Source organism: Arvicola amphibius, chromosome 2 (genome assembly GCF_903992535.2).
Source record: "Arvicola amphibius chromosome 2, mArvAmp1.2, whole genome shotgun sequence".
NCBI lineage: Eukaryota > Metazoa > Chordata > Mammalia > Rodentia > Cricetidae > Arvicola > Arvicola amphibius.
This window is the reverse complement of record NC_052048.2, coordinates 43,252,036-43,278,652: the sequence shown is the minus strand read 5'-3', so window position 1 is coordinate 43,278,652 and position 26,617 is coordinate 43,252,036. Positions and strand designations below refer to the sequence as shown.

Genomic DNA, 26,617 nt, shown 5'->3' with positions numbered 1-26,617 from the left:
TTCATTCTTCCAACAGGTTTTAAATATTCTATTTTTTAAAAGGATACACTACACATAGGAGCAAATGGGAAAGTTTGAGTCACTGAGATAAAAAAGAATTCACTGTGAGGGAGAGAAGGAAATTACAGTCTAAGGTCCTAAGATTATAGGGTGATGAATACAAAGATTTCCCAGGCACTAGCAACAACCTGTAATTTTTATGAAGTGGAAAGGGCTCTGTTGCTTTCAAAAAGCTAACTCTTATTTCTTTGCTCAAAAAGGCCCTGAATAAGGACCCCAAACTGACACATGGCACTAGGAATTTGCTCAAGATTGTCTTTATTTCACAAAGGGTACAACAGATAAGAGTCGGTGAGAACAGGTGAATCCGATCTATGATTTTTTTCTTCTTTTTATGCTGAGGAAGAATTTACTATCTAGACACATCTCTAGCTTCAAACTAATATCTTTGAGTAACTATTTGGTGGAGACAGAGATAGGCATAGATGTGAGGCCGAAGGTACATCAGTAAAGGAAGTTAGAAGACAGCACAGGGAATGTGGGATATTCCCAATAGGCATTCGGAAAAAAAAACAAAACAAAAACAAAAACAAAATCAAAACAACAAACCCCAAAATTACCTTTCAGTAGCTGAGAACAGGACCATAATTTCAAGCCATAGTTTTTGTAATGATAACTGGATTTTGCATATGCATACATGACCAGGAAATGTCTACTCTGAGGTTCCTGAGAATACTGAGAGTGAAACAGATCATTCATATAGGGGTTACCACTCATGAGATGTAAACATAAATCTTTTTGTTTATTTTTTTCAGCTTCCCTTGTCACGATTATCCATGCTCTCTGATCATTTTTAATGACAGACAGAGTTCATCTTTAGAAATCAACTCTCACAGCTCACAAGTTTACCAACACATACCCTTTATTGTCTGGAATACAGGTGGCATTCTACTCACAAGGAGTAAAGGTTTCTTTTGCTTCATGGGCTTGGATGTTGCTGCCTTTGACTTCTGGGCTTTCTGGATAGAGATAGATCAGGTGTAGAGGATTATGTGGAAGTCTGTGAGGTCAATCTTCTCACTTTATAATTGGGGAAGAAAAAAGAAAAAAATTACAAGGGATACAAAGGGACTGGATTGCTCCTATTACTTTTACAGCATGTCAACCAAGCCACAGAAGTCTCATGTTAAGCTCTAAGTAAGTTTGAAAGTTTCCACCATCTCTAAACAGGGCTAGACTGAGAAATCAAGCATTAAATGCATTCTAGGTTCAAGACAACCTCGGTCTTAGTTATACCATGGACCCAACAACATCCTGAATCAACAGCCTCAGTTCCCTCTTGGGCTTCTTTGGTGTAGAAAACCTTTGCTTAAATCTCACATACTCCATAGCCCTCCAATGTATGGAGATGGGTTTAACCTTGCATAGTTATATCGTTAGCTCAGAATATAGGGTTTGCTTTTGTACTTTCACTTGTGACATAACTTCAAGCCTTGGCTACATTTTGCCCTCTATCACTTGATACACTTGAAATTGATCAATCTTTATTCATTAAAGTCTGCTATAAATACAATTTGAAAGTTCAGCTACCCCGGAAATTGTTTAAAATGCAGATTGCATGATATATCAGTAGAATAGAATGAAATTGAACAACAGGAGCCGAATTACTGATCTGTACTTTAACAAATTTCCACAAAGTTTTTTTTTTTTTTTTTTTTTTTATGCACATCAGGCTGTGTATGAATTCCTGGTGAAGATGTAATGTTCCCTCCATTCTGGGGAGTTAGAAGTGAGAGTTCTTTTACTCTTTTATGTTATCAGTTTTTTAAAAAATCCCTTGATGCTCATTCTCGTGTTCAGCTCTTCAGACAGTATTTTCTCCCTGTGTTATTTTGCAGATCAAATGTACACACACAGCATGTGCTAATTTAAATTCTAGTATGGCAGAAACATTATACTTCCAGTAAATATATTCTGTATTTTCTACCCCTCACTGGGGAAAATTACTACATAAAATTAGAAATTTATGTGGACATATGTAAACATGAGTTTTTTATTCAGCTGTATAATTTTCAACAGGTAAGACTAAATCTAAATGTTTGATACGTTTTCCACATAATGATGTAGCTTATGTTTTTCTCTATTGATTGTCAGATTATTATGTTAAACGCTGATTCATGTAAAAATGATGTTTTGTTGCTGTTGCTTTTGGTCACAGCTTCACCTCATATCTTCATTCCTGAGAAAAATGCTTGACGTTTGTCTGCATAGAGGACTTTGTTTCGTTAATATGGAAGAAGTTTAATTTGTGAATTGCTGTTAAAATGACTTCTTTTGTTTAACCTTGCTATTTATGGTCTTTCCCTGATCACATGCTTTATTTTACGTTTCCTTGGCTTTTATCTCCTCCTCCATATCTCATTTTTTTCTTTCCTTCATGAAGTCTAATTTCTTAAGTATGCTTTTCATGATAAGTGTGTGAAAGAGATAGAAAAAAGATAGAGATAGAGAGACTGTATTTTTCATATTTATATTGCTGTGATAGAGAAAAAGCATTTTAGGAGAAAACTGAAGTTATTTGAACTACATTTCCAGAGGGGAGATCTTAAATCATTTTGAGAGAAGCATGGCAGCAGGAACATGAGATCAGCCGGGCAGTCAGGAAGCAGAGAGAGAATATATACTTTCTGACTTGAATTCTTGGCTATCAAAGAGTTCAGCAAATTCTGCCTAGGCTGGACCTCTTTGACAACTAATTTAATTAAGAGGATTCCCCAACTCCCCTAAGACATACCCACAGGTCTAAACAGTGTAGATAATTCCTAATTTAAAGCAACTTCCAGTTGATTCTAAATTGTGTCAATTTGACAACTAAAGCTAGCCATCACTGAGATCTTAGTAGAGGAGACATCAGAATTGTAATATTTCTTCATTCCCATTTCAGGTGATGTTGGCAATATACAGATAAATTTTAATTTATAATCACTGTTAACCTATACTCACTTCTCGCATATTTGAGAGTTCAAGGCAGTACAGTTATTAAGGAATGTTTCAGAAGATCTTCCAGCTGAGAAACACTGGGACAATATATGGTGTCTTGCTTCTACGTCAGGCTTTAACACAAATGTGGATCATTCATATGATGTAAGACCTCTCTCTAGACAAGAAGCTACTGGGTACATGAACTTCTTTTTGGTTACTCTGATTTTGTTATGTGTGAATGTCTATTCACATGAATATTTTTTTAACCTAACTATAAACTTTTTCCTCACTCCAGGACTTTAGACTTATTTTCCTTATTGAGAAATCTCATTATAATCAAATGTATTTTTTCATATTCTTGAACAGAGCTCTCAAGACATTTCTCACAGTATTCTTAATTTCATAGGTTCACTAAGCTTTAATCTATAAGCATATTTGTGTAAACTGAGACTTACAGCCATAATAAAAGCATGACAGCATATTCTCTGAGAGAGAGAGAGAGAAGAGAGAGAGAGAGAGAGAGAGAGAGAGAGAGAGAGAGAGAGAGAATGAATATGTGTGTGATATGTGGAATAAACAGAGCTCTCTTTTGTTGAAAATAGAGATTTCAAGATGCCTGGAACTGAGACACACTTTTAAGATGCTTTATTTGATATTTGATCATATATTTATCTTATAGTTCATGTCTAATAAATTATCTATAAAAATTAACATGAAAAGTCAAATTAATTTTCAATTAATTCTAATCTTTGATGACCCCAGACTGGAAATACATCATAAACTACCCAATAGCAAGGTGTTATATTTATAAAATAAATTATAACTTAGAAATAAATAGAATGTTAAGGCTCACAGTGAGCCCGTCCATGCTGTAGAGTTCACATTCACTGCCGTTGTCCTTGGTTTCTCAGTCCTCCTCCACCGTCAGCCACATTCAGAGAGCCCAGTTTGGTCCCCTGTTCCATCAGTCCCATTCCAACTGGACTTGGTGGTCTCCCGTTAGATCTGTCCCACCGTCTCAATGGGTAAACGCACTCCTCATGGTCCTGACTTCCTTGCTCATGATCTCCCTCCTTTTGCTCCTCATCGGGACCTTGGGAGCTCAGTCCGGTGCTCCTATGTGGGGCTCTGTCATTTTCTCCATCCAATGCCAGGTGAAGGTTCTATGGTGATATGCAAGATATTCATGAGTATGGCAATAGGATCTGGACATTTCTGGCACCCTCTCCTCAGCTGCCCAAGGACCTAGCTGGGGGCGTCTTCCTGGACACCTGGGAACCCCTCTAGAGTCAAGCCTCTGGATGGAGATAGAGACAGAGCCCCACATTGGAGCACCGGTCTGAGCTCCCAAAGTTCTGATGAGGAGCAGAAGGAGAGAGATCATGAGAAAGAAAGTCAGAACCACGAGGGATGCGTTCACCCACTGAGACGGCAGGACAGAACTAATGGGAGACCACCAAGTCCACTTGAAATGGGACTGATGGAACATGCGACCAAATCGGACTCTCTGAGTGTGGCTGATGGTGGAGGCTGACCAAGGAGCCAAGGACAATGGCGATGGGCTTGGTCTCTACGACATGGACGGGCTCTATGTGAGCCTTGGCAGTTTGGTTGCTCACCTTCCTGGACCTGGGGGGAGTTGGGAGGACCTTGGACTCAACATAGTGTAGAGAACCCTGATGGCTGTTTGGCCTCAAGAGGGAGGGAGTGGGGGTGTGGGTGGAGGGGAGGGGAGGGAAAGGGGAGGAGGAGGGGAGGAGATGGCAATTTTTAATAAAAAATAAATAAACTGGAAAAAAATGCTTAATACTTTTGAAAACATTATAAAACACTGCTTTGAAATGGGCAACACTGAGGAATTACTGTGACCCTGTTAATCAATAGTGCTTTCTATATTCTGTAGATTTTCCTAAAAAAAAAAAAATCACCTGTTTGTTCTCTAAATATCCTATCATTTTATTCCTAATTGAAGAAAACAGTGAAGGAGAGAGAAAATCTCCAAACTGAGGTATATGTGAATATAGGGAATATTCTAATTACTCTGCCTGGAATATAGCTATAAATTATACAATATAAACAGCCTTTTATTATAACGATTAAACAAAACACAGAATTTGTCGATAAGAATGATTGCAGTAAGATAATTCATGCTTTTCTGTTTTTCAGATTTATCTTATGCCTGGACCTTCAATGACAACCCCTTGTATGTTCAAGAGGACAAGAGACGATTTGTTTCTCAAGACACGGGGAACTTGTATATTGCCAAAGTAGAACCCTCTGATGTAGGCAATTACACTTGCTTCATCACGAACAAAGAGGCCCACAGAAGTGTCCAAGGACCACCTACTCCTTTAGTACAGCGCACCGATGGTAAGACCATGAGTTATCTTCAGACTCCACATTGAAACTCTTACATGGTAGGGAAGTTTTCAGGGTCTTTTTGCTTTATTTTTATAATTTGAACCAACTATTTGGAGTTTAGATTAAATTCATAGGCATAATGGAGGTGAGGTATTACTAAAATCAAAAAGAATTCTGTAAATCTGAATTCTGTAAATACCCACATGGTACAATTTACGTGTTTCTGGGTATAATGTGACATTTCATTTCTGATACTAGAAAAGCTTGTCTTCTTGTTGCTTAAGGACTGATGTATAAAAATTGTGTTTGTATGGGGGAAATTGGTGTGTGTGTATGTGTGCATGTGGATACCGCCAAATTTTCATACTGAATTGATGAGCACATTTTGCAAACTCTCGTATTGTCCTCTTTCTTTTCTATCATTGCCATTATTTCTTGCTGTTGTTGTTCAACTTTTTTTTTTTTAAACCTGGCTGGCAAAATAGAAAAGTGAAAATATTATACCCGAGGAAAGCAAAGCATTCCAATGATGGAGTGAAAGATTTATGTTAAATTATATCTCCAAGGAGAGGGACTCAGATTGGTCTCTGAGGAGCACCATACCTTAGTCAAGCCGGAGGTGGTGCAAGATTTAGAGAGCTAGAAAGTCAACTGAGTGGAAAAAATCCTCTAGTTGATTCTCTAATTAAATGTTCACAGTGGGATATATAAAGATAAAAAATCTCTTAGTTAATTTTATTATCAGACTTTGAACTTGAAAGGCAGTACCTCATAGAAATCTCTCCCCCCTGAAGAGTTTGAGACAAGCAAGGATATAATGATAATCAAGCTAACACAGAACTGTGAAGCCAACTCCCCAGAGTTCTCATGGCAGAGATTTCAGAGCCAGTAACTATTCAAATATTTTTTCAAGGGATTTTATTCACATATAAGCAAACATTAGATTTATAAGTTCATTTTCTCCCTTTCTGTGAGTATTCTGTCCATGAGAGGGTAAGTGTATGAACTAACAATTTGCATAGAGATTATACAACATATTTTCCTGTTTTATTTTTTTTTTACTCCTAGGTTTTACTTCCCCTTCTTAATTCTTTTCTTCTCCCACCTCCTCCACTCCTTTCATCATTTAATGATAAAAATAGATTGTAAACATTATATGTAATATAAGTCAATTAACTTCTCTAAAAGTTGGCATGAAAAAACTACCAGTTGTTAAGAAAATAGGAAAGCAAAAATGAAAGCAGCCAATTTAGTTTTAGAATGGGCATCTGGTTGGGATAGTGTAATAACAAAGGTTTAATAATTAGATATTTTTATTATATATTTTTGATGTAATTTCTGTTTCCCAGAGTCTCACTGACCATCCAATGTCCCTTTAGTTGTGGTAGGAAAGTGTTACTGTGTTGTTTGTCATATCACTTTATAAAAGGATTGAAGTTGTAAAATAATCCCAATATAGCATTGATTAATTCAGATGAAAATAGCCTAGAACTATTTTTGCTTGTTGCGACTCTTCTAGCAGATAGTGTGTTTCTGACACCTTAGAACACTGTTTTATTCTAACCTTAAATTTTAATTCCTTATAAAAATCCTAAAATGGCAGAAATAAAACTTTTATGGGTGTGCTTTGAACATGGCAGCAAAATCTTCTGGTTCCAATATTAATGTACATATATAATCTCACTGGCATAGTTACTTTATATGTTTTGCTGCAGAATAGTGCTGTTTTTGATTGTGGTGATGAAGCAGAGTTCTGATAGTGTTAACTGGATCTTCCTCCCTTCGCCACAAAAATTTCTGGCCCATGAGTTGTACAAAGGGAGGATGGAACTGTATGTCCCTAATGAAAAATCTTCGTATAAAACTCAAAAGCATGTGTCCATCTCATGATTGGAAGTCCTAACTCTGCTTAAAATCCAAGAGTCACATTTTGGTTAATGAATCATTTACTTCTTAGGAAACTTCTGTTCTCCAGAAATGCTGCTAGCTGTTTTGGTATTTAACAGGTGTCATGGGGGAATATGAGCCAAAGATTGAAGTGCGTTTTCCTGAAACAATACAAGCTGCAAAGGATTCATCTGTAAAACTGGAATGCTTTGCCCTTGGAAAGTAAGGTTGTTTTTTTATGGTTGTTTTAATTTTTTAAAATATTTTTCTTATTCCAACATTGCTCTAAGGAAAAATTGCGAACAGATATCAAGGGCTGGGCCTACTGGGACTTTCTGATTGGAATTTAAACAACGACAAGATATCTAATACTCTGAAACTGATTGGGCCTAGATAGAGCTTGAATACATTGTGCTCCACACAATACACTCACAGTTAGAAAAAATGTGCACTTGTAAAAAATGATAAAAAAAAATCATGAAACATTTGACATACTCTTCACTCTTTTCTGACACCTAGAAATATATTCCCTGGAGTGTTTCTGTGCTTAATTATTCAGCAATTCTTATAAACGAAAACCTGCACCACTTTCTTCCAAAATAAGACTAATTAACATCCATTGTTCACAATGGATAATTAGAATTGAGCCCAACCTGCTCTAGGTAGTTTGTTTTATTCAGATAAATGTGCATTTACAACAGGTTTGGATGCCTTTAAGCCATCAAAATATCTATACACTTGGCGCAGAACATTATGTAAATTCCTTTGCTTTCCATGGTATTCAAATATTACATCAGTGCCTGTAAACAACAGTAAACACCAGGGAACGGGACTGGTGGGTCAGTTCTGTTGTTTTCAAACATTAGTGTACACATGAGTTACCGTGGTATTTGTACAGTTAAATTCAAATTATTGGCTACTGCCTAGGGTAAAGCTTGATTTAGAAACCCCCCAGCTCATAGCTATTTTCCAATCCTTAGAACATAAGTAATATGAGAGCAATTTCTGAATGTGAGTAGCAAGGCATTATTTTAACCTAAAGGCTATTTATAATGTGACCATCACAGTAGTAACATACAGATTGACTTTCCAGACACAGAAAATCATCCTTACAAGTGTCAGTCTTTTATTAAGTATGCTAGCAGTTCTGGCATATATTGGCTGCCCAGTCTTGGTTCCTTGTCATTAAGTGGCATTGCATACAGCTCTGGATTAGATTTCTCATATAATTCATTTCTTATAAAATGAAACAATCATAATTTATTTATATATAGCTATGGTCTCACGGTATTCATCCAGTAAATACCTATTACTTGATTAATAACTCTCAGTGAAGTAATACGTAAATAATGTTGATTGTATGACTCTTGAAACATGATGACTTCTACCACTCGAAACTTTCTCAGAATCATAGTGACACCAGTCATCCAAAGTAGGTCAATAATATCATGAGGATTATTTTAGAAAGAAGACCAGTGTAATAGAGTCTCAGAAAAGAACACTATTCTATCATATTTGTTATAGGGAAATAGTCATTAATTAAAACAAATTATACCATAAGAACAAAATCATGAAACTGCTTGAGGAAAGTCCTGAATGGTCTGTTAAAAAGAGTTTTATTTCTCAGCCCCTATAGCAAAGCGTTCATACGAGAGCATCTATGTCTCTTAAAATTTTGCAGAATGATATTTTTTCATTATGTGTGTGAAAGTGAAGCTTAGAGTGAATAAGTAACTAACCTGTTTTCAAAATTAGGAATATTTAAAGAAGTAGTAAGGTGGCTGCTTTTGAAATAATTGAGGATAAATTCAATTCCCAAGTTTCTCAAGAGTTATGTTATCATTAGCATACGTTTATATCTTCTGTGAATTTCCTTATTCTCATCCAACAGAAATTGTAAGCATCCTTGCCTAGATGGCAGGGGAAGTAAGATTGGGTAATACATATAAAATATTTAGCTCAGCACCATCACTAAGCCTGTAAATGTTCACTGAGTTATTCTGAAGTCACAGTGTGAAATTCATTCCAATTTGGATAACCAGAATTGCAGTGAGTGGAAGGCTTCCAACTACAATGAGTATCAGAGTATCTGTTATTCTCTCTCAGCAATGCATTAGTCTCTCTGATTGCTGTCTATGAGACTATGGAAAGAAGTAATCAGAGTCAGTCCTGGAGAAAAAAGAGGAAAAGAAGGAAGGCAACATGTTTGCCATGCTGTTTTGATTGTTCATTTTATTTGTGTTTTTCTGTCGTTTTCATATAGATTGAAAACTTAAAATTTAAAACTTGGAAATGATATTTTACACCATGTAAACAATTGCCATGACCATCCTTCCCTTCATCTTTTCAACCTTCTCCCTCCCGTTCTCTCCCCTTGTCTCATCCCCTTTCCCATCTCTTCTCTTCTAAGTTCTCTCTCTTTATTTCCGCCAATTCATACACACCACACACACACACACACACACACACACACACACACACACCACATACACATATACACTCTTTATCCCCTATTCTTTATTCCAATCTCTCCATCTCATAAATAAATTGTTCATAATGAGTAATCTTATCTGTAATTTAGATAATATTTAAACTCAGAATAATGCTAAAGGTCTTAAAGGTCTGTATCTCCTTTCAGACTAGTCTTTTATTTTTGGAAATTAGGAAATGGAAGAATGGATTAAGATGTAGGTGAGAACTGTTGACCCTGTCTCTTAACTTCACCATTTAATTGCATGACTGTGATCTGTCATAGTTTCATGTTAGAAAACGTATGAGCAGCATGTGGGAGAAGTGAATTCCACTCAATGAAAGTGAAATCTTTGAACATGAGTCCTATGGAACAAATTATAAATAAAATTTCATTTATATTTTTACTATGATTACAGAAGCAATATGTTTAAAACTAAAACCTTAAAGAAGATATATAATTTATAATCTTAAAATCACCAGAAAGTACCTAACTGATTTTATAAAAAAATAAACTATCAACATTTAACTCAGGTACACTTGAATTGGAAAATATTTTAATTATAAATATTATAAATAAATTTATATGGAAAGAAAATGTTGCTGATTGAGAAATTAGGTTTATTTTTAAGATGATACAAAAAAACTATTTCTCATGAAACAATATTAAATGAAAACTAAAAGGATGGTGAAGATTCCTCAAGTGCACTTCTTAGAAATCATTATGACAGAATCAGTTTTAGAAAGAACACTTCCTCAAATTGTATTTGATATGATTATTCAACACTAAGAATATATTTATTCAATTATCATTAATACTAAACTGAAGTGCCATGGGATTGAAACTAAAAGTCCAAAACATCCTCTGGATAAAGGATACTTTAGACTGCCCTGGATGAAAAGCTTACAATGAAATGTTAGGGCACATTCAACTTTTTGAAATATGAAATTGTTGATTAGATTTTGGAAAACATTAAAATGTGAGTTACCAACAAAAGGGTTTTATATCTGCTTGCCAGTTGCTTTCAAAAAACTAATAATGTTTATGAAACATCACAAAACTGTGAAAATAATTGTTGGTATTTTCCAAATTTTGACATTTACCAAATAATATTCTCTTTTAAATTTATAGGGACAAAATTAATGAATATAAAAATAGTTTACTTGCTAAAGGGTACTTTGTTATAATATCTAAACCTACATAATTATATGCTGTATAATTAATAATCTGAAAATAAAATCAACTTTCTTAGCTTTTAAATTAGAATTTTATAATTATATGTTTAGTGGCACTTCTTTCATAAACTCTTTATAACCAAGCCTTTTAAAAGTAGTCCACACAGCAATGAGAAAACTTAGTAGGCTCAGAGAGGAATGAATTCAAATATCTATTACTGGATTTGCACAAAATATGCTCAAGGCCATGCACATGAGAGAGACATAGAAATGAGAGACAGACAGAGATGGAGAGAGAACCAATAGCTGTACATCTTAGAAAATATTTTATTTCGTATAAAAAGATAATTCCTGAAGGATCTCTCTCTCTCTCTCTCTCTCTCTCTCTCTCTCTCTCTCTCTGTGTGTGTGTGTGTGTGTGTGTGTGTGTGTGTGTGTGCAGTATTTGTGGATATCCAGGTACACTTACATGCATATGAAACGTCATCCACATTTCAGGAATATTTTCCCTTCCTTTGCCTTGCTTGTTGTTCTGTCAGCCTGGAAACATAATATTTGGAATATGTCACTAAGTAAAAAATATTTAGATATTATTTCAAAATTTTCCTTGTTATGTCATACTTCAGCCTTCCTATAACATATCTTTTATACCATTAGTCATTGCCCACATTTTTATATTATGACACATTTTCTATTCCATTCTTTTTGCATTTCAACTTGGGAAATGCTTCTACTGCTGCTCCTTCTCATTCATTTCACCTGCTTATCACACATCTTCCATCCACATCTGAACCACCAGGCTTTTTTCTCCTTAGCATTAATGTATTTTATGTCCAGAATCTTCTTTTTGATTGTTCCTAAGCATTTTTCAACCAGTTCCTGTATGAGGTCGACATCTTCTGTTATGTCTCTTTGCATTTCAGTCATAGTGATTCCAATTTACTGTTGTTAATTCAATTAGATTTGAAAATAATGATTTCACACTAAAATGTTCTGTCTAATAATTTTAAAATCTTCATCAGTTTTGAGTTTTGGTCATCTAAATTGTTTTTCTCTATGGGTTGCATTTTTAGTGTAATATGTGTGTTTTCTTTAAACTAGGATATGGTATGTTCCCTGAAAGGAACTATGGCAGCAGTGGTTTTGAAATGTGAATTTTATATTTGTTTTCAAATGATTTGAACTTGCTGATATCCTGCTATAGATTTACTGTCAGCACCCAAACTAGTCTGCCCTGGTTTTGTCTCTGTTTCCTTTATTGTCTCCTAATTAGTTTCTTAATAGACTATGATTTGTGGTGATGTCAACAATATCCCTGTTAGTTTTATGAAATTCAGTCCTTGTTTACTAAGTTTAGCATCTTGGCCATTTATATGACTGTTCATTTGTTTGTTTGTTTTTGTTGTTGGCATAATCACTGTTATTAACTGTTCTACTAATTGGAGAAGTAATTATTTTAGGGTAAATATTTAACATCATAAATAACATTATTGAATGAAAGATTGTAGTATCCAGCTTCAATCTCCACACAGTTTATTTCATTGGGTCTGCTTTTGAAATTATAATTTCTTAAGTAACTACAGTGAGAGGAAGAGGAAAATTACAGAAATATAGCATGGTTCTATGTCTTCATGAATCTGATAACAAATTCTGATGTACTACTTCAGGTGGATAAAATGCAAAGGCATAGGAATATGACAGTAAACACTAGACATACTACTTGGATTTTATAGCTATGAATTCATACACCCTGTATGGAGCACTATAGATAATAATTAGGTGGGAAAGGTTCCCAACCTGATCCAAGTAGGGCAGAAGGCAAAGCCGAGAAGCGTTTATGGAATGTCACAGGTGCATAAGCTCTCGGATTCTACAAAAACAGATTAAACAGAAGGTTTTCATCTAACACAGGAGGCAGACACTAGTGTGTCTAAAACTATTACCTCTATGCAGAAGATGAATCATCTCAGATGTTTTATAACCAAATCTTTTTGGGCAGGGAAGGCATAATATGAAGAATTTTGTATTTCCAAACTCCAAATCTTTTATTTTTCTACACTGTCTAAACCAGTAACCACCCTGAGAAGCAGTGTGGAACCAAGAAATCAAATTTCCCTTGGAATTAGATTCATGAACAAAGACCTACTTGAGGGGAAGTTCAGACCAGCTTCAGACAGTGGCTAATGATAAATATATTTGTGAAGCTGCATCCCAAACTCTGATGAGAGGACAGATATCAGATGTGGGTAAATCTAAATTATGGTGCTAAGATGGAGATCTTTGTGGCGAAGAAACTTACGATCACTCAGATCCAACCCTTTCCCATGCCAATGAAGATTCATTTTTTTTCCATCAGACTTGTAATCCCAGAATCAAAGACACTGGGTGAAAAGCAGTGGCTTCTTGGGAATGTGCCATGCTGTACTTGCACAGTGGGAATGACGCTTACACTAGAGGGCATGTCTTGGGGTTCTTGGGCTCAAGTTGTTTGGAAACTTTTGAGAGCTGTTCATCAATTCCTTGTTTTCACACACTCACATGTGAAAAAACCACTGACGAGAGTTCAGCCCATCACACCGTTAGGGAAACCAACACCTAGCTCAACCTATAAGCATCTCTTTCTGGTCATTAACATGTTTGCTTTCAGAGAAGTACTCCACACCAAGCAAAAGGAAGAGGACATTATTGTACATTGGATATTTCCACTCCTTTGTCCTCAGATGAAGAAAAAAAATGACCCTTCCAAAATTTTTCTTTATTTTCTCTGCATTTATTTTATTTTTATTCCTTGTGCTTTAATCTCATTTTCTTCATCTCTTTAAATAAATCTTGCTTTGATACTATACAGGTTATCCATTGGTTAAAAGAACTTATTGTTTTCCAGTTGTCCATATTCCAAAGTTTCAGTTCTAATCCCCCACATTAGACAGATCACAACAGTCTGTAATTATTCTGGCACCTGTGTGCACCTGTACATATAAAGAATCCACACACAGAGAGACAGAACACATTGCCTATTAATACTTAAAAGAAATATTCTTCTCCAGGGAAAAACATACAGACTGGTTCACTAACAAAAAAGGTCAGTCCTCAAAAAACATACATCCAATTAATATTCCACAGAGTGATCAAGTTTTATTTAGGAATATAAATAGCTATATATGCATGTAGCAATTAATAAGACTGGAGGCCATGAATTTGAAAGAGAACAAAAAGGGGTATATGGCAGGGTTTAGAAGGATAAAACTGAAGGGAGAAATGTTGTATTTATATTATAATTCAAAAACATAAATAGAAATAGTCTATCATGCACTCAATACTATACTGGGTGAATTATTTATACATTATCTCTAATACAATCATGACTGTAAAAAAAAAACAGTCAAAGACTTGATTGAAATCAGTAAACCCATGATTGCACCCAAAAAGTTTTCTCTTCTCTTTTCATGTCTCCTTGCCTCTTTCCTTTTCTCATGCACTTCTAATTACCTTCAACTTTCTTAATTTTTCAGCTCATTTTTCTCATTTAAATAGTTGGCAAAATTTTGTTATTTTTCTTACTACTCTCTCTTGTGAGTGGTACAACACAAGACTGCCTAACAAGATGATCCCTATAAACTTTAAAGGAACACCATCCCAATCTAAATTGCAAAGCTAAATTATGAAACAGAAAGGCATTCAAACCATATAAAACTCAGAACTCCTCAGTTTCCTAGTGGAAAAATAGGAAGTTGTTGAAATCTCAGGCAAAGTACTCAAAGTGTGGTTTAGAAATGGGAGATGAGGATTTTCAGGGAGATGCAGAGAAACCAGAGAATGAAGCAAGGCAGTGAAGCCAAGACTTGGACAGTAATTCAGCCTCATGAGTAAGTAACTCAGCAAAAACACTGAAATTAAGAAAAAGCTCAAAAGGAATCAGTGGACTAGATGGAGAAGAAGAAGACTCCCCGGGACCAATAGAATGCCCAAGCAATCATCACATCAGATGAGAAAGAAAAAGACGAAATATACCACAGTCTGTAAGAATTCGGAGACATGCTGCACCAAAGGTCCAAGGGCTGTAAAACTGAATTTATATATAAACTAATGGTGAGAAAATCTCTTTCTGGATATTATACCAGAAAATCCCCGAAATCTTCAGAGAAATATGGACATGCATAGCTGAAGAGATGACTCAGAAATTACTGCTCTTAAAGAGAAATGGGTTTTACTTTGTGGACACACACCAGTTAGCTAAAAAATGATTGTTAACATCATATCCAGGAGACCTGACATTCTCTGGTCTCCAGGGCACTGCATGCACCAGGAACCATAAACTCACAAAGCCACACACATACACATAAAAAATAATTTTTAAAAAATGTATCTCTAGTAGAAATGACCAAACAAAATTTTCCTATGTTTCACTATATTTGATATACTACTGAGTCCAGTAAAATAGAATATTTGATAGTTACAGGAGAAAAAGGGCAACAAGCATCACAGACAAAATATCAGATCGGACTCTAAGCAGACTAAATATTCAAAACACTAGAAATAATGTATTTTAAGACCACAGAGTAAATAACTGCCAATCAAGATAATATTCAGCAAAATTATATTTTCATTTAGTTTTTCTAATTTTTTATTAAAAATTTCCATCTCCTCTCCTCTTCCCCGTTCCCTCCCCTCCCCTCCACCCATCCCCCCACTTCCTCCCTCTTCAGGCCAAAGAACCATCAGGGTTCCCTACACTATGTTAAGACCAAGGTCTTCCCAACTCCCTCCAAGTCCAGGAAGGTGAGCATCCAAACTGACAAAGCTCACACAGAGCCTATCCATGCCGTAGAATCAAAGCCCATTTCCATTGTCCTTGACTTCTCAGTCAGCCTCCACAGTCAGCCACATTCAGAGAGTCCGGTTTGATCACATGTTCCATCAATCCCATTCCAACTGGTCTTGGTGGTCTCCCATTAGTTCTGTCCCACCGTCTCAGTGGGTGAGTGCACCCTTCACAGTCCTGACTTTCTAGCTCATGTTCTCCCTCCTTCTGCTCCTCATCAGGACCTTGGGAGCTCAGACCGGTGCTCCAATGTGGAGCTCTGTCTCTATCTCCATCCATCGCCAGATGAAGGTTCTATGGTGATATGCAAGATATTCATCAGTATGACTATAGGGTCTGGCCTTTTTGGGCTCCCTCTCCTCAGCAGCCCAAGGAAGTAGCTGGGGGCATTTCCCTGGATATCTGGGAACACCTCCAGAGTCAAGTCTCTTGACGACCCTAAAATGGCTCCCTTAATTAAGTATATGCTTCCCTGCTATGCTTAATTAAGTATATCCACCCTTCCTATATCCCAACCATCCCATTCCCCCAAGCTCTCCCCATCCTCCCCTTCACACTTTTCTCTCCCCATCTCCCCTTGTCCCCATCCCACCCCACCCCCAAGTTCCCAATATCTATCACCATGCACAAAACTCAAGCACAAATGGTTTAAAGACCTCAATATTAATCTGAATACACTGAGCCTGATAGAGGAGAAAGTGGGACATACTCTACAACATATGGACACAGGAAACCATTTCCTATGTATAACCCCAGCAGCACAGACATTAAGGGCAATATTGAATAAATGGAACGTCCTGAAGCTGAGCAGCTTCTGTAAAGCAAAGAACACTGTCACTAAGACAAAAAGGCAGCCTACTACTGGGATAAGATCTTCCCCAACCCCGCAACTGACAAAGGTCTGATCTCCAAAATATATAAAGAACTCAAGAGACTAGACTTTAAAATGCTAATTAACCCATTTAAAAAATGGGGCTCTGAGCTGAACAGAGAATTCTCAACAGAAGAAGTTCAAATGGCCAAAAGACACTTAAGGTCATGCTCAACCTCCTTAGCTATCACGGAAATGCAAATCAAAACAACTTTGAGATACCATCTTACACCTATCAGATTGGCTAAAATCAAAAACACCAACGATAGCCTTTGCTGGAGAGGTTGTGGGGTAAGGGGTACACTCATCCATTGCTGGTAGGAATTCAAACTTGTGCAAACACTTTGGAAAGCAGTGTGGTGGTTTCTCAGGAAATTCGGGATCAACCTACCCCAGGACCCAGCAATTCCACTCTTGGGAATTTACCCAAGAGATGCCCAATTATACTACAAAACCATTTGTTCAACTATGTTCATAGCAGCAATATTTGTAATAGCCAGAACCTGGAAACAACCTAGATGCCCTTCAGTGGAAGAATGGATGAAGATACTGTGGAATATATACATATTAGAGTACTACTCAACGATAAAAACAATGACATCTTGAATTTTGCATGCAAATGGATCGAAATAGAAAACACTATTCTGAGTGAGGTAACCCAGACCCAAAATATGAACATGGGAAGTACTCAGTCATAATCGGTTTCTAACCATAAATAAAGGACATCGAGCCTATAATTAGTGATCCTAGAGAAGATAATAAGAAGGTGAACGCAAAGAAAATCATATAGTAATCCTCCTGGATATTGGAAGTAGACAAAATTACATTTTTAAATTGGTATAATTCTTTACTCAGAAAACTAGGGTTTTTGACTCATTTCTTCCCTTTCTTAGAAGTCTTCTGCTGTCAGTTGCTCAATTTGTTGACTGAGCTTTCTCCCCACCATTTACCAAATTTTCTGTTTCCAACAGGGAGGTAAATCAAGTCCTAATTGCCATTTCATTGCTGAAAATCAGTTTTAGATGATAATTTTGAAATGAAATAAAGTCCAGTTTAGAGACTTAAAATTACTTGATCTGGCATTCACAAATTTTCCTTCACAATTTTGACTTCAATGCTCATTCTCATAATTCTCTGATATTTATGTCAAATTACCATTTACATGTGTACCTCTGTGTTCTACATCAATATCCATTTTCTGCACATCCTTTACTAATTACCAATTTGGATTTGGGGCATAAGGTCTCATGTCGCCCACGCTAGCCTCAAATTCTTACTTTATCTGCTTCTGCCTCTCAAATACCACCATGGAAAGTAGAGATGGTCCTGAAGATCCATCTCAGGACTTTTTGAATGATATGAGCACCCTACCTTCTGAGCTATATTCCCAGCCTTTTAAAGCTAATGGCCAGCACATATTTTACAAAATGAAAATATGAAAATATTTATCATATATAGTGTCTGTTGATTAATAATACTCCAACAATAAGGATCTTATTTTAATACTAAAATGAACTTGCAAAATACTCATTTAAAAAAATCAAACTATGCTTTTAATAAGAAAAAGAGAGTATTTTTCAGATAATCACTCTGAGCAATGAGAAGATTAGACCCCACTGATATGTTTTCAAAATTTTCTCTCTAGAGATAATTAGGAGGAGCTCTGAAAACACAATTTAAATAATTGCATACAACCTAGAATGCTGTTGCAGTCAAGTAAATTTCATGTGTAGACACACAAGTCTAGAGAGAGCTAACTGAAACATTCAGTTACAAATCTCACCATCTTAAACCTCACAACTAAACAACTAATAATTAGGACAATATCTGTCTAAATAAAAATTACTATGTCTTGGGGACATGTACCTCACTTTCTATGAGTTTGATTTGAAAGGGAACATGATCTCAGATTTCAGCTTTCAGCTTTCTCTCATTTGTGTAACAAAACAGACTTTTAATTGCCTAAGTAGTAAATTAACTGCATTGTGAAATATCTTTAAAAACTTCAATTCCTTGTTGCCCTGAAAATGTAGTGTGTCTGACTGATGGATTTATGTGTTTTTTGAAAGAAACATTAGCTCTCAGTGGAGATAGTAAATGGATGCACTCTGGAACTCTGTTCTCTTGCTTCAGTAAACAGAACAAAATAATACATATTTTTGTTAATACAGCTATTTTTCTTTAATACTCAATACTGTAAAAAATATTAGTGGAACTGAATGTTTCCATGTGTTCAGGAACCTTCACACAGAGCGTGACATTTGTGTATATGTGCCTTTCATATATATATATATATATATATGTATATATATATATATATATACATATATATATATATATATATATATATATATATCTTGTGTATATGTGCCTATGTTTAATATTCTTAAAAAAGCTAGTTATTCTCTCATTCACTCATTTGACAAATTGGGGCATCCATCTTCAGCCTACAGGCCCATAGTATTGTGAAGACTTTTCCATGAAGCAGGAAATTTCAAAGACAGTTCAGTCTCTTTCTTATGTATCCTGCAGAATATCTAGCAGACACTTTCATGAAGCATGAACCCCGAAAAAATCATCTCACCTTTAGGCAAGTTCAGCAGTCATTTCTCTGTGGATCCTGAATGTCCAGTTAAGCAGTCCAGTCAAGAGCTGTTTCTTGGCCAAATAGCTAACCAGCTCCATAAAGAGCCTCTCTGATGTCCATCTTCCTCTTGAAGTAATTGTTTCTGCCAAGAGCAGATGTGTCTCATTGTCATGAAAAGTCTTAAGTTATTAAAGCATTTTAAATGCCATATTCTAAAGGTCTCTAAAAGATTTGAAGAATACCTATCCATCAGAACTACATTTTTGTACATTTAGAAAATCTAACTAAAATGACTATAAGCTTGACTATTATGGATGATTATCTCTTAACCTATATTTCTTAATTATACATTACATTATTTTATTTTCATTGATTTTTATTAAGCTCTACATTTTTCTCTGCTCCCCTCTCTGCCTCTCCCCTCACCTTTTTAACCCTCCCCCAAGGTCCCCATGATCTTAATTTATTCAGGAGATCTTGTCCTTTTCTACTTCCCATGTAGATTAGATCGATGTAAGTCTCTCTTAGTGTCCTCATTGTTGTCCAAATTCTCTGGGATTGTGATTTTTTAGGGTGATTTTCTATGCCTTATGTTTAAAAACCACTTATGAGTTAGTACATTTGATAATTGTCTTTCTCTGTCTGGGTTACCTCACTCGAAATAATGTTTTCTAGTTTCATCCATTTTCCAGCAAAATTCAGGATGTCATTTTTCTGCTGTGTAGTACTCCATTGTGTAAATATACCATATGTTCCTTATCCGTTCTTCAGTTGAGGGGAATTTAGGTTGTTTCCATGTTTGGACTATGACAAACAATGCTACTATGAGCACAGTTGATCATATGTCTTTGTGGCATGATTGAGTATCCTTTAGATGTATACCCAAAAGTGGTATTACTGTGTCTTAAGGAAGGTTGTTTCCTAATTTTCTGAGAAATCACCACAATGACATCCAAAGTGACTGTACCAGCTTGCATTACAACCAGCAATGCAGAAGTGTTCCCTTTTCCCCACAACCTCTCCAGCATAAGTTGTCATCTGTGTTTTTGATCTTGGCCATTCTTAGAGGTGTAAGATGGAATCTCAGAGTTGTTTTGATTTGCATTTCTCTGATGACTATGGATGTTGAACATTTCCTTAAGTGATTTTCAGTCATTTTAGGTTCCTCTGTTGAGAGATCTCTGTTTAGGTATGTACTACATTTTTTATTGAATTATTATTTATTATTTTGATAACCAATTTCTTGAGTTCTTTGTATATTTTGGAGATCAGACCTGAACTATACAATCACAATACATTAATCAAGATCAGAAATACATATACATGTAACAAAATTTACTTTAAATTTGTATCAATAAACCATGATCCACACCAATGCAAATTATCCATCTCTATAGGTGGATAAATATAAATATCCCTCTTTAAATCTAAACAAACAATTATAAACAATATTTTAGTATATGGGCATTATTATTTCTCTCCAAACTTCTTCCTGCTGTTTGGGGGCATGGTTAATCAGGTCTTTCATGATATATCTTATGTGTTAGGTTCATCTCAGTCAGCAGATAGGTGAAGTAATTTAATTTTTAAAGCATGTTCATGGAAATTTTTCAGGGGCACATGGTCCATCAAACCATATTGGTCTGGAATCAATCCACAGGTTCTTATCTTCTGTGACAACAAAAGGGAACCCTCTTTTCCAAAGCAACATATCATTATACACAAATTCTGAAGTCGTGATGCCTGTTTAGCTTAGCAGCCCATACAATGAAATGTCTCTCTGTACTTAGCTCATTCACAGTCAAAAAAATTAAAAAATAACACAATAATATACATAATTTGTTCTTTCTGTGAATTTTCCATTTTTACATGGCTTATTTTTCTTTACTCCTTTTAATCTATGACTGTACCTAGTTAAAAAACCATTTACTCCTTTTGTTGTTTTACTCCTTTTTATAACTCTCTATACTCTTTTTTCTTCTCTCAAGCCTATGTACATTTATCCAACACCATGACTCATCTGAATTTGTCTTTATTACACATTTGTAATTCTTTACTGTCTTGAAGTGCTTTTAAAATGGTAAGCAGCTTGTTTGCAGCTTCTCTGGATGCTGGCTCTGCCTCTCTCAACTTTTAAAATGGTGGAGGCTCTGGATCCACCAGGCTGGAGCTAGGCTCAGCATTTTAACTCTGAGAATGAACATGAAGCACACAAACCCTTTTTTTATCTCCATAATAGCTAAATCTGCCATGCAGAGCACTTCACAGCCTGGAAATATCTCTGTGTATGGTGGCAGGAATCTGTCACGCTCTTGCCTATGCAAGCCTCTTAGATCTGATCCCCCCCCACCCCGCGCCTACCCAGGCAAGGAGTATGGAGGCATGTGCATGGTCTCAGCTGCTTTCCTCCCTACCCTGAGTGGGCACAAAAAGATCTGGGCCCACAAATGCCATAGCCAGAGTTTAGGCTGGTGGCATGGCCCAGGAAGCTGCATTTTAAAATTGCATAGCTTTTTTCCTATTAAGGCAGAATCAGAAAAACCTCTGTATAAGGAGACATGCCTTTGCTTGTTTGTAGCAAACAAAACCCACCCAAGAAATGCCTCTAGGAAACCACGCTTAACTATGTTCTTTTTTTTTTATTTTTTTTTCATGGTTTATTTTTTTATATTTAAAAATTTCCATCTCCTCTCCTCCTCCTCCCCCTCCCTCCCCTCCTCCTCCCCCTTCCCTCCCCTCCTTCTCCCCATTCCCTCCCCTCCCCTCCACCCATACCTCCCCTCCCTCCTTCTCAAGGCCAAGGAGCCATCAAGGTTCCCTACTCTATGCTAAGACCAAGGTCCTCCCAACTCCCCCCAGGTCCAGGAAGGTGATCGACCAAGCAGAGAAAGCTCCCACAGAGCCCGTCCATGCAGAAGAATCAGAGCCCAGCGCCATTGTCCTTTGCTTCTCAGTAAGCCCCCACTGTTGGCCACATTCAGTCCCATTCCAACTGGAGTTGGTGATCTCCCATTAGTTCTGTCCCACCGTCTCCATGAGTGAACACACCCCTCACGTTCCTGACTTTCTTTCTCATGTTCTCTCTCCTTCTGCTCCTCATCAGCACCTTGGGAGCTCAGTCCAGTGCTCCAATGTGGGGCTCTGTCATTTTCTTCATCTATCGCCAGGTGGAGGTTCTATGGTGATATGCAAGAAATTCATCAGTATGGCTATAGGAACTGGCCTTTTCAGGCTCCCTCTCCTCAGTTGCCCAAGGAACTTACTGGGGGCGTCTCCCTGGAAACCTGGGAACCCCTCTAGGGTCAAGTCTCTTGACAACCCTCAGGTGGCTCCCTAAATTAAGATATATGCTTCCCAGCTCCCATATCCACCCTTCCTGTATCCCAAGCATCCCATTCCTCTGAGCTGCCCCCATTCTCCCCTTCACGCTTTTCTCTCCCCATATCCCCTTGGCCGCATCTCGCCCAACCCTCAAGTTCCCAATTTTTGCCTGGCGATCATATCTACTTCCAATATCCAGGAGGATTACTATAACTTTTTTTGGGAGTTCACCTTCTTATTATCTTCTCAAGGATCCCAAATTATAGGCTCGATTTCCTTTAGTTATGGCTAGAAACCGATTATGAGTGAGTACATCCCATGTTCATCTTTTTGGGTCTGGGTTACCTCACTCAGAATAGTGTTTTCTATTTCCATCCATTTGCATGCAAAATTCAGGATGTCATTGTTTTTTACCCCTGAGTAGTATTCTAGCATGTATATATTCCACAGTTTCTTCATCCATTCTTCTACTGAAGGGCATCTAGGTTGTTTCCAGGATCTGGCTATTACAAATAATGCTGCTATGAATATAGATGAGCAAATGCTTTTGTAGTATGATTGGGCATCTCTTGGGTAGATTCCCAATAGTGGAATTGCTTGGTCCTGGGGTAGGTTGATCCCGAATTTCCTGAGAAACTGCCACACTGCTTTCCAAAGTGCTTTCACAAGTGTGCTTTCCCACCAGCAATGTATGAGTGTACCCCTTACCCCACAACCTCTCCAGCAAAGGTTATCGTTGGTGTTTTGGATTTTAGCCAATCTGACAGGTGTAAGATGATATCTCAAAGTTGTTTTGACTTGCATTTCCCTGATAGCTAAGGAGGTTGAGCATGACCTTAAGTGTCTTTTGGCCATTTGAACTTCTTCTGTTGAGAATTCTCTGTTCAGTTCAGCACCCCATTTTTTAATTGGGTTAATTGGCATTTTACCGTCTAGTCTCTTGAGTTCCTTATATATTTTAGAGATCAGACCTTTGTCAGTTGCAGGGTTGGTGAAGATCTTTTCCCAGTCAGTAGGCTGCCTTTGTGTCTTAGTGACCATGTCCTTTGCTTTACAGAAGCTGCTCAGCTTCAGGAGGTCCCATTTATTCAGTGTTGCCCTTAATGTCTGTGCAGCTGGGGTTATGCGTAGGAAACGGTTCCCCGTGCCCATTTGTTGTAGAGTACTTCCCACATTCTCCTCTATCAAGCTCAATGTGTTCAGATTAATATTGAGGTCTTTAAACCATTTGTGCTTGAGTTTTGTACATGGTGATAGATATGGATCTACTTTCATTCTTCTACAGGTTGACATCCAGTTATGCCAGCACCATTTGTTGAAGATGCCCTCTTTCTTCCATTGTGTACTTTTGGCTCCTTTATCAAAAATCAGGTGTTCGTAGGTTTGTGGTTTAAGATCCGGGTCTTCTATAGGATTCCATTGGTCAACTTCTCTGTTTTTATGCCAATACCAAGCTGTTTTCAATACTGTAGCTCTGTAATAGAGTTTGAAGTCAAGGATGGTAATGCCTCCAGAAGTACCTTTATTTTATAAGATTTTTTTGGCTATCCTGGGTTTCTTGTTTTTCCATATAAAGTTGATTATTGTCCTCTCAATCTCTGTGAAGAATTTTAATGGGACCTTGATTGGGATTGCATTGAATCTATAGATTGCTTTTGGTAGAATTGCCATTTTTACTATGTTGATCCTCCCAATCCACGAGCAGGGGAGATCCTTCCATTTTCTGGTATCCTCTTCAATTTCTTTCTTCAAAGACTTAAAGTTCTTGTCAAATAAATCCTTCACTTCCTTGGTTAGAGATACTCCCAGATATCTTATGCTATTTGTGGCTATTGTGAAAGGTAATACTTCTCTGATTTCCCTCCCTGCTTCCTTATCCTTTGTGTATAGGAGGGCTACTGATTTTTTGGAGTTGATCTTGTAACCTGCCACGTTACTGAAGGAGTTTATCAGCTGTAGGAGTTCTTTGGTGGAGTTTTTGGGGTCGCTTATGTACACTATCGTATCACCTGCAAGTAATGAAAATTTAACTTCTTCCTTTCCAAATCGAATCCCCTTGATTCCCTTATGTTGTCTTATTGCTATTGCTAGAACTTCAAGTACTATATTGAAGAGATAAGGAGAGAGTGGACAGCCTTGTCGTGTTCCTGAATTTAGTGGGATAGCCTTCAGTTTCTCTCCATTTAATTTGATGTTAGCTGTTGGCTTGGTGTAAATAGCTTTTATTATATTTAGGAAGGACCCTTGTATCCCTAATCTCTCCAAGACCTTTATCATAAAAGGGTGCTGAATTTTGTCAAATGCTTTTTCAGCATCTAATGAGATGACCATATGGATTTTTTCCTTCAGTTTATTTTTATGATGAATTACATTGATAGATTTTCGTATGCTGAACCAGCCCTGCATCTCTGGGATGAAGCCTACTTGATCGTAATGGATAATTTTCTAATGTGTTCTTGGATTCGGTTTGCCAGTATTTTATTGAGAATTTTTGCATCAATGTTCATGAGTGAGATTGGCCTGTAATTCTCTTTCTTGCTTGAGTCTTTGTGTGGTTTAGGTATCAGGGTAACTGTAGCTTCATAAAAGGAATTTGTCAGTGACTCTTGTGTTTCTATATTATGAAATACCATAAGGAGTATAGGTATTAGGTCTTCTTGGAAGTTCTGGTAGAATTCTGCATTGAAACCATCTGGTCCTGGGCTCTTTTTGGTAGGGAGGTTTCTGATAACAGTTTCTAATTCTTCGCGACTAAGAGGACGATTTAGAGCATTTACCTGGTCCTGGTTTAACTTTGGTATATGGTATTTATCTAAAAAACTGTCCATTTCTTTTACCTTTTTCAATTTTGTGGCATACAGGCTTTTGTAGTAAGATCTAATGATTCTCTGAATTTCCTCTGTGTCTGTGGTTATGTCCCCCTTTTCATTTCTGATCTTATTAATTTGTGTTTTCTCCCTCTGCCGTTTGATTAGTTTGGCTAAGGGTTTGTCAATCTTGTTGATTTTCTCCAAGAACCAGCTTCTTGTTTCATTGATTCTTTGGATTGTTTTCTGTGTTTCTATTTTGTTGATTTCTGCCCTCAGTTTGATTATTTCCAGTCTTCTACTTCTCCTAGGTAAGTCTCCTTCTTTTTTTTCCAGAGCTTTCAGGTGTGCTGTTAAGTCACCAATGAGTGCTTTCTACGTTTTCTTTAAGTGGGCACTTAGTGCTATGAACTTTCCTCTTAGCACTGCTTTCATTGTGTCCCATAGGTTTGAGTATGTTGTGTCTTTGTTTTCATTAAATTCAAGAAAGAATTTAATTTCTTTCTTTATTTCTTCCTTGACCCAGGTGTGGTTCAGTAGTTGACTGTTCAGTTTCCATGAGTTTGTGGGCTTTCTGGGGGTAGCATTGTTGTTGAATTCCAATTATAATCCATGGTGATCCGATAAGACACAGGTGGTTACTAATATTTTTTTGTAACTGTGGAAGTTTGCTTTGTTACCAAGTATATGGTCAATTTTCGAAAAGGTTCCATGAGCCGCAGAGAAGAAGGTATATTCTTTCCTATTTGGGTGGAATGTTCTATAGATGTCTGTTAAGTCCATTTGGTTCATTACCTCCATTAAGTCTTTCAATTCTCTGTTAGGTTTCTGTCTGATTGACCTGTCCATTGATGAGAGAGGAGTGTTGAAGTCTCCAACTATTAGTGTGTGTGGTTTGATGGCTGCCTTGAGTTCTAGAAGTGTTTCTTTTACGTAAGTGGGAGCATTTAAATTAGGGGCATAGATATTCAGGATTGAGACTTCATTCTGATGGATTTTTCCTGTTATGAGTATAAAGTGTCCCTTTCCATCTCTTCTGATTGATTTTAGTTTGAAGTCAACTTTGTTGGAAATTAGTATGGCCAAACCCGCTTGTTTCTTAGGGCCATTTGCTTGATAAAACTTTTCCCAACCCTTTACTCTGAGCAGGTGTCTGTCTTTGTGGTTGTGGTGTGTTTCTTGTAAACAGCAAAATGTTGGATCCTGTTTTCGTATCCAGTCTCTTAGCCTGTGCCTTTTTATAGGTGAATTGAGTCCATTGATATTAAGTGATATTAATGACCAGTGGTTGTTAACTTCGGTCATTTTTTGTAGTAGAGTTTGTGTGTTTCCCT

At 36.8% G+C, this 26,617-nt stretch overlaps 1 protein-coding gene across 1 annotated transcript in view; it reads left to right on the top strand.

Annotated features, from left to right (window-relative positions):
- Nucleotides 1–26,617, top strand: part of Cntn6 (contactin 6) — a 211,805-nt gene that overhangs the window by 70,199 nt on the left and 114,989 nt on the right. Inside the window, exons 4-5 of the mRNA XM_038319610.1 lie at nt 5,149–5,352; nt 7,350–7,452. Coding sequence (XP_038175538.1) covers nt 5,149–5,352; nt 7,350–7,452 — 307 coding nt within the window. The remainder of the gene's footprint in view (nt 1–5,148; nt 5,353–7,349; nt 7,453–26,617) is intronic.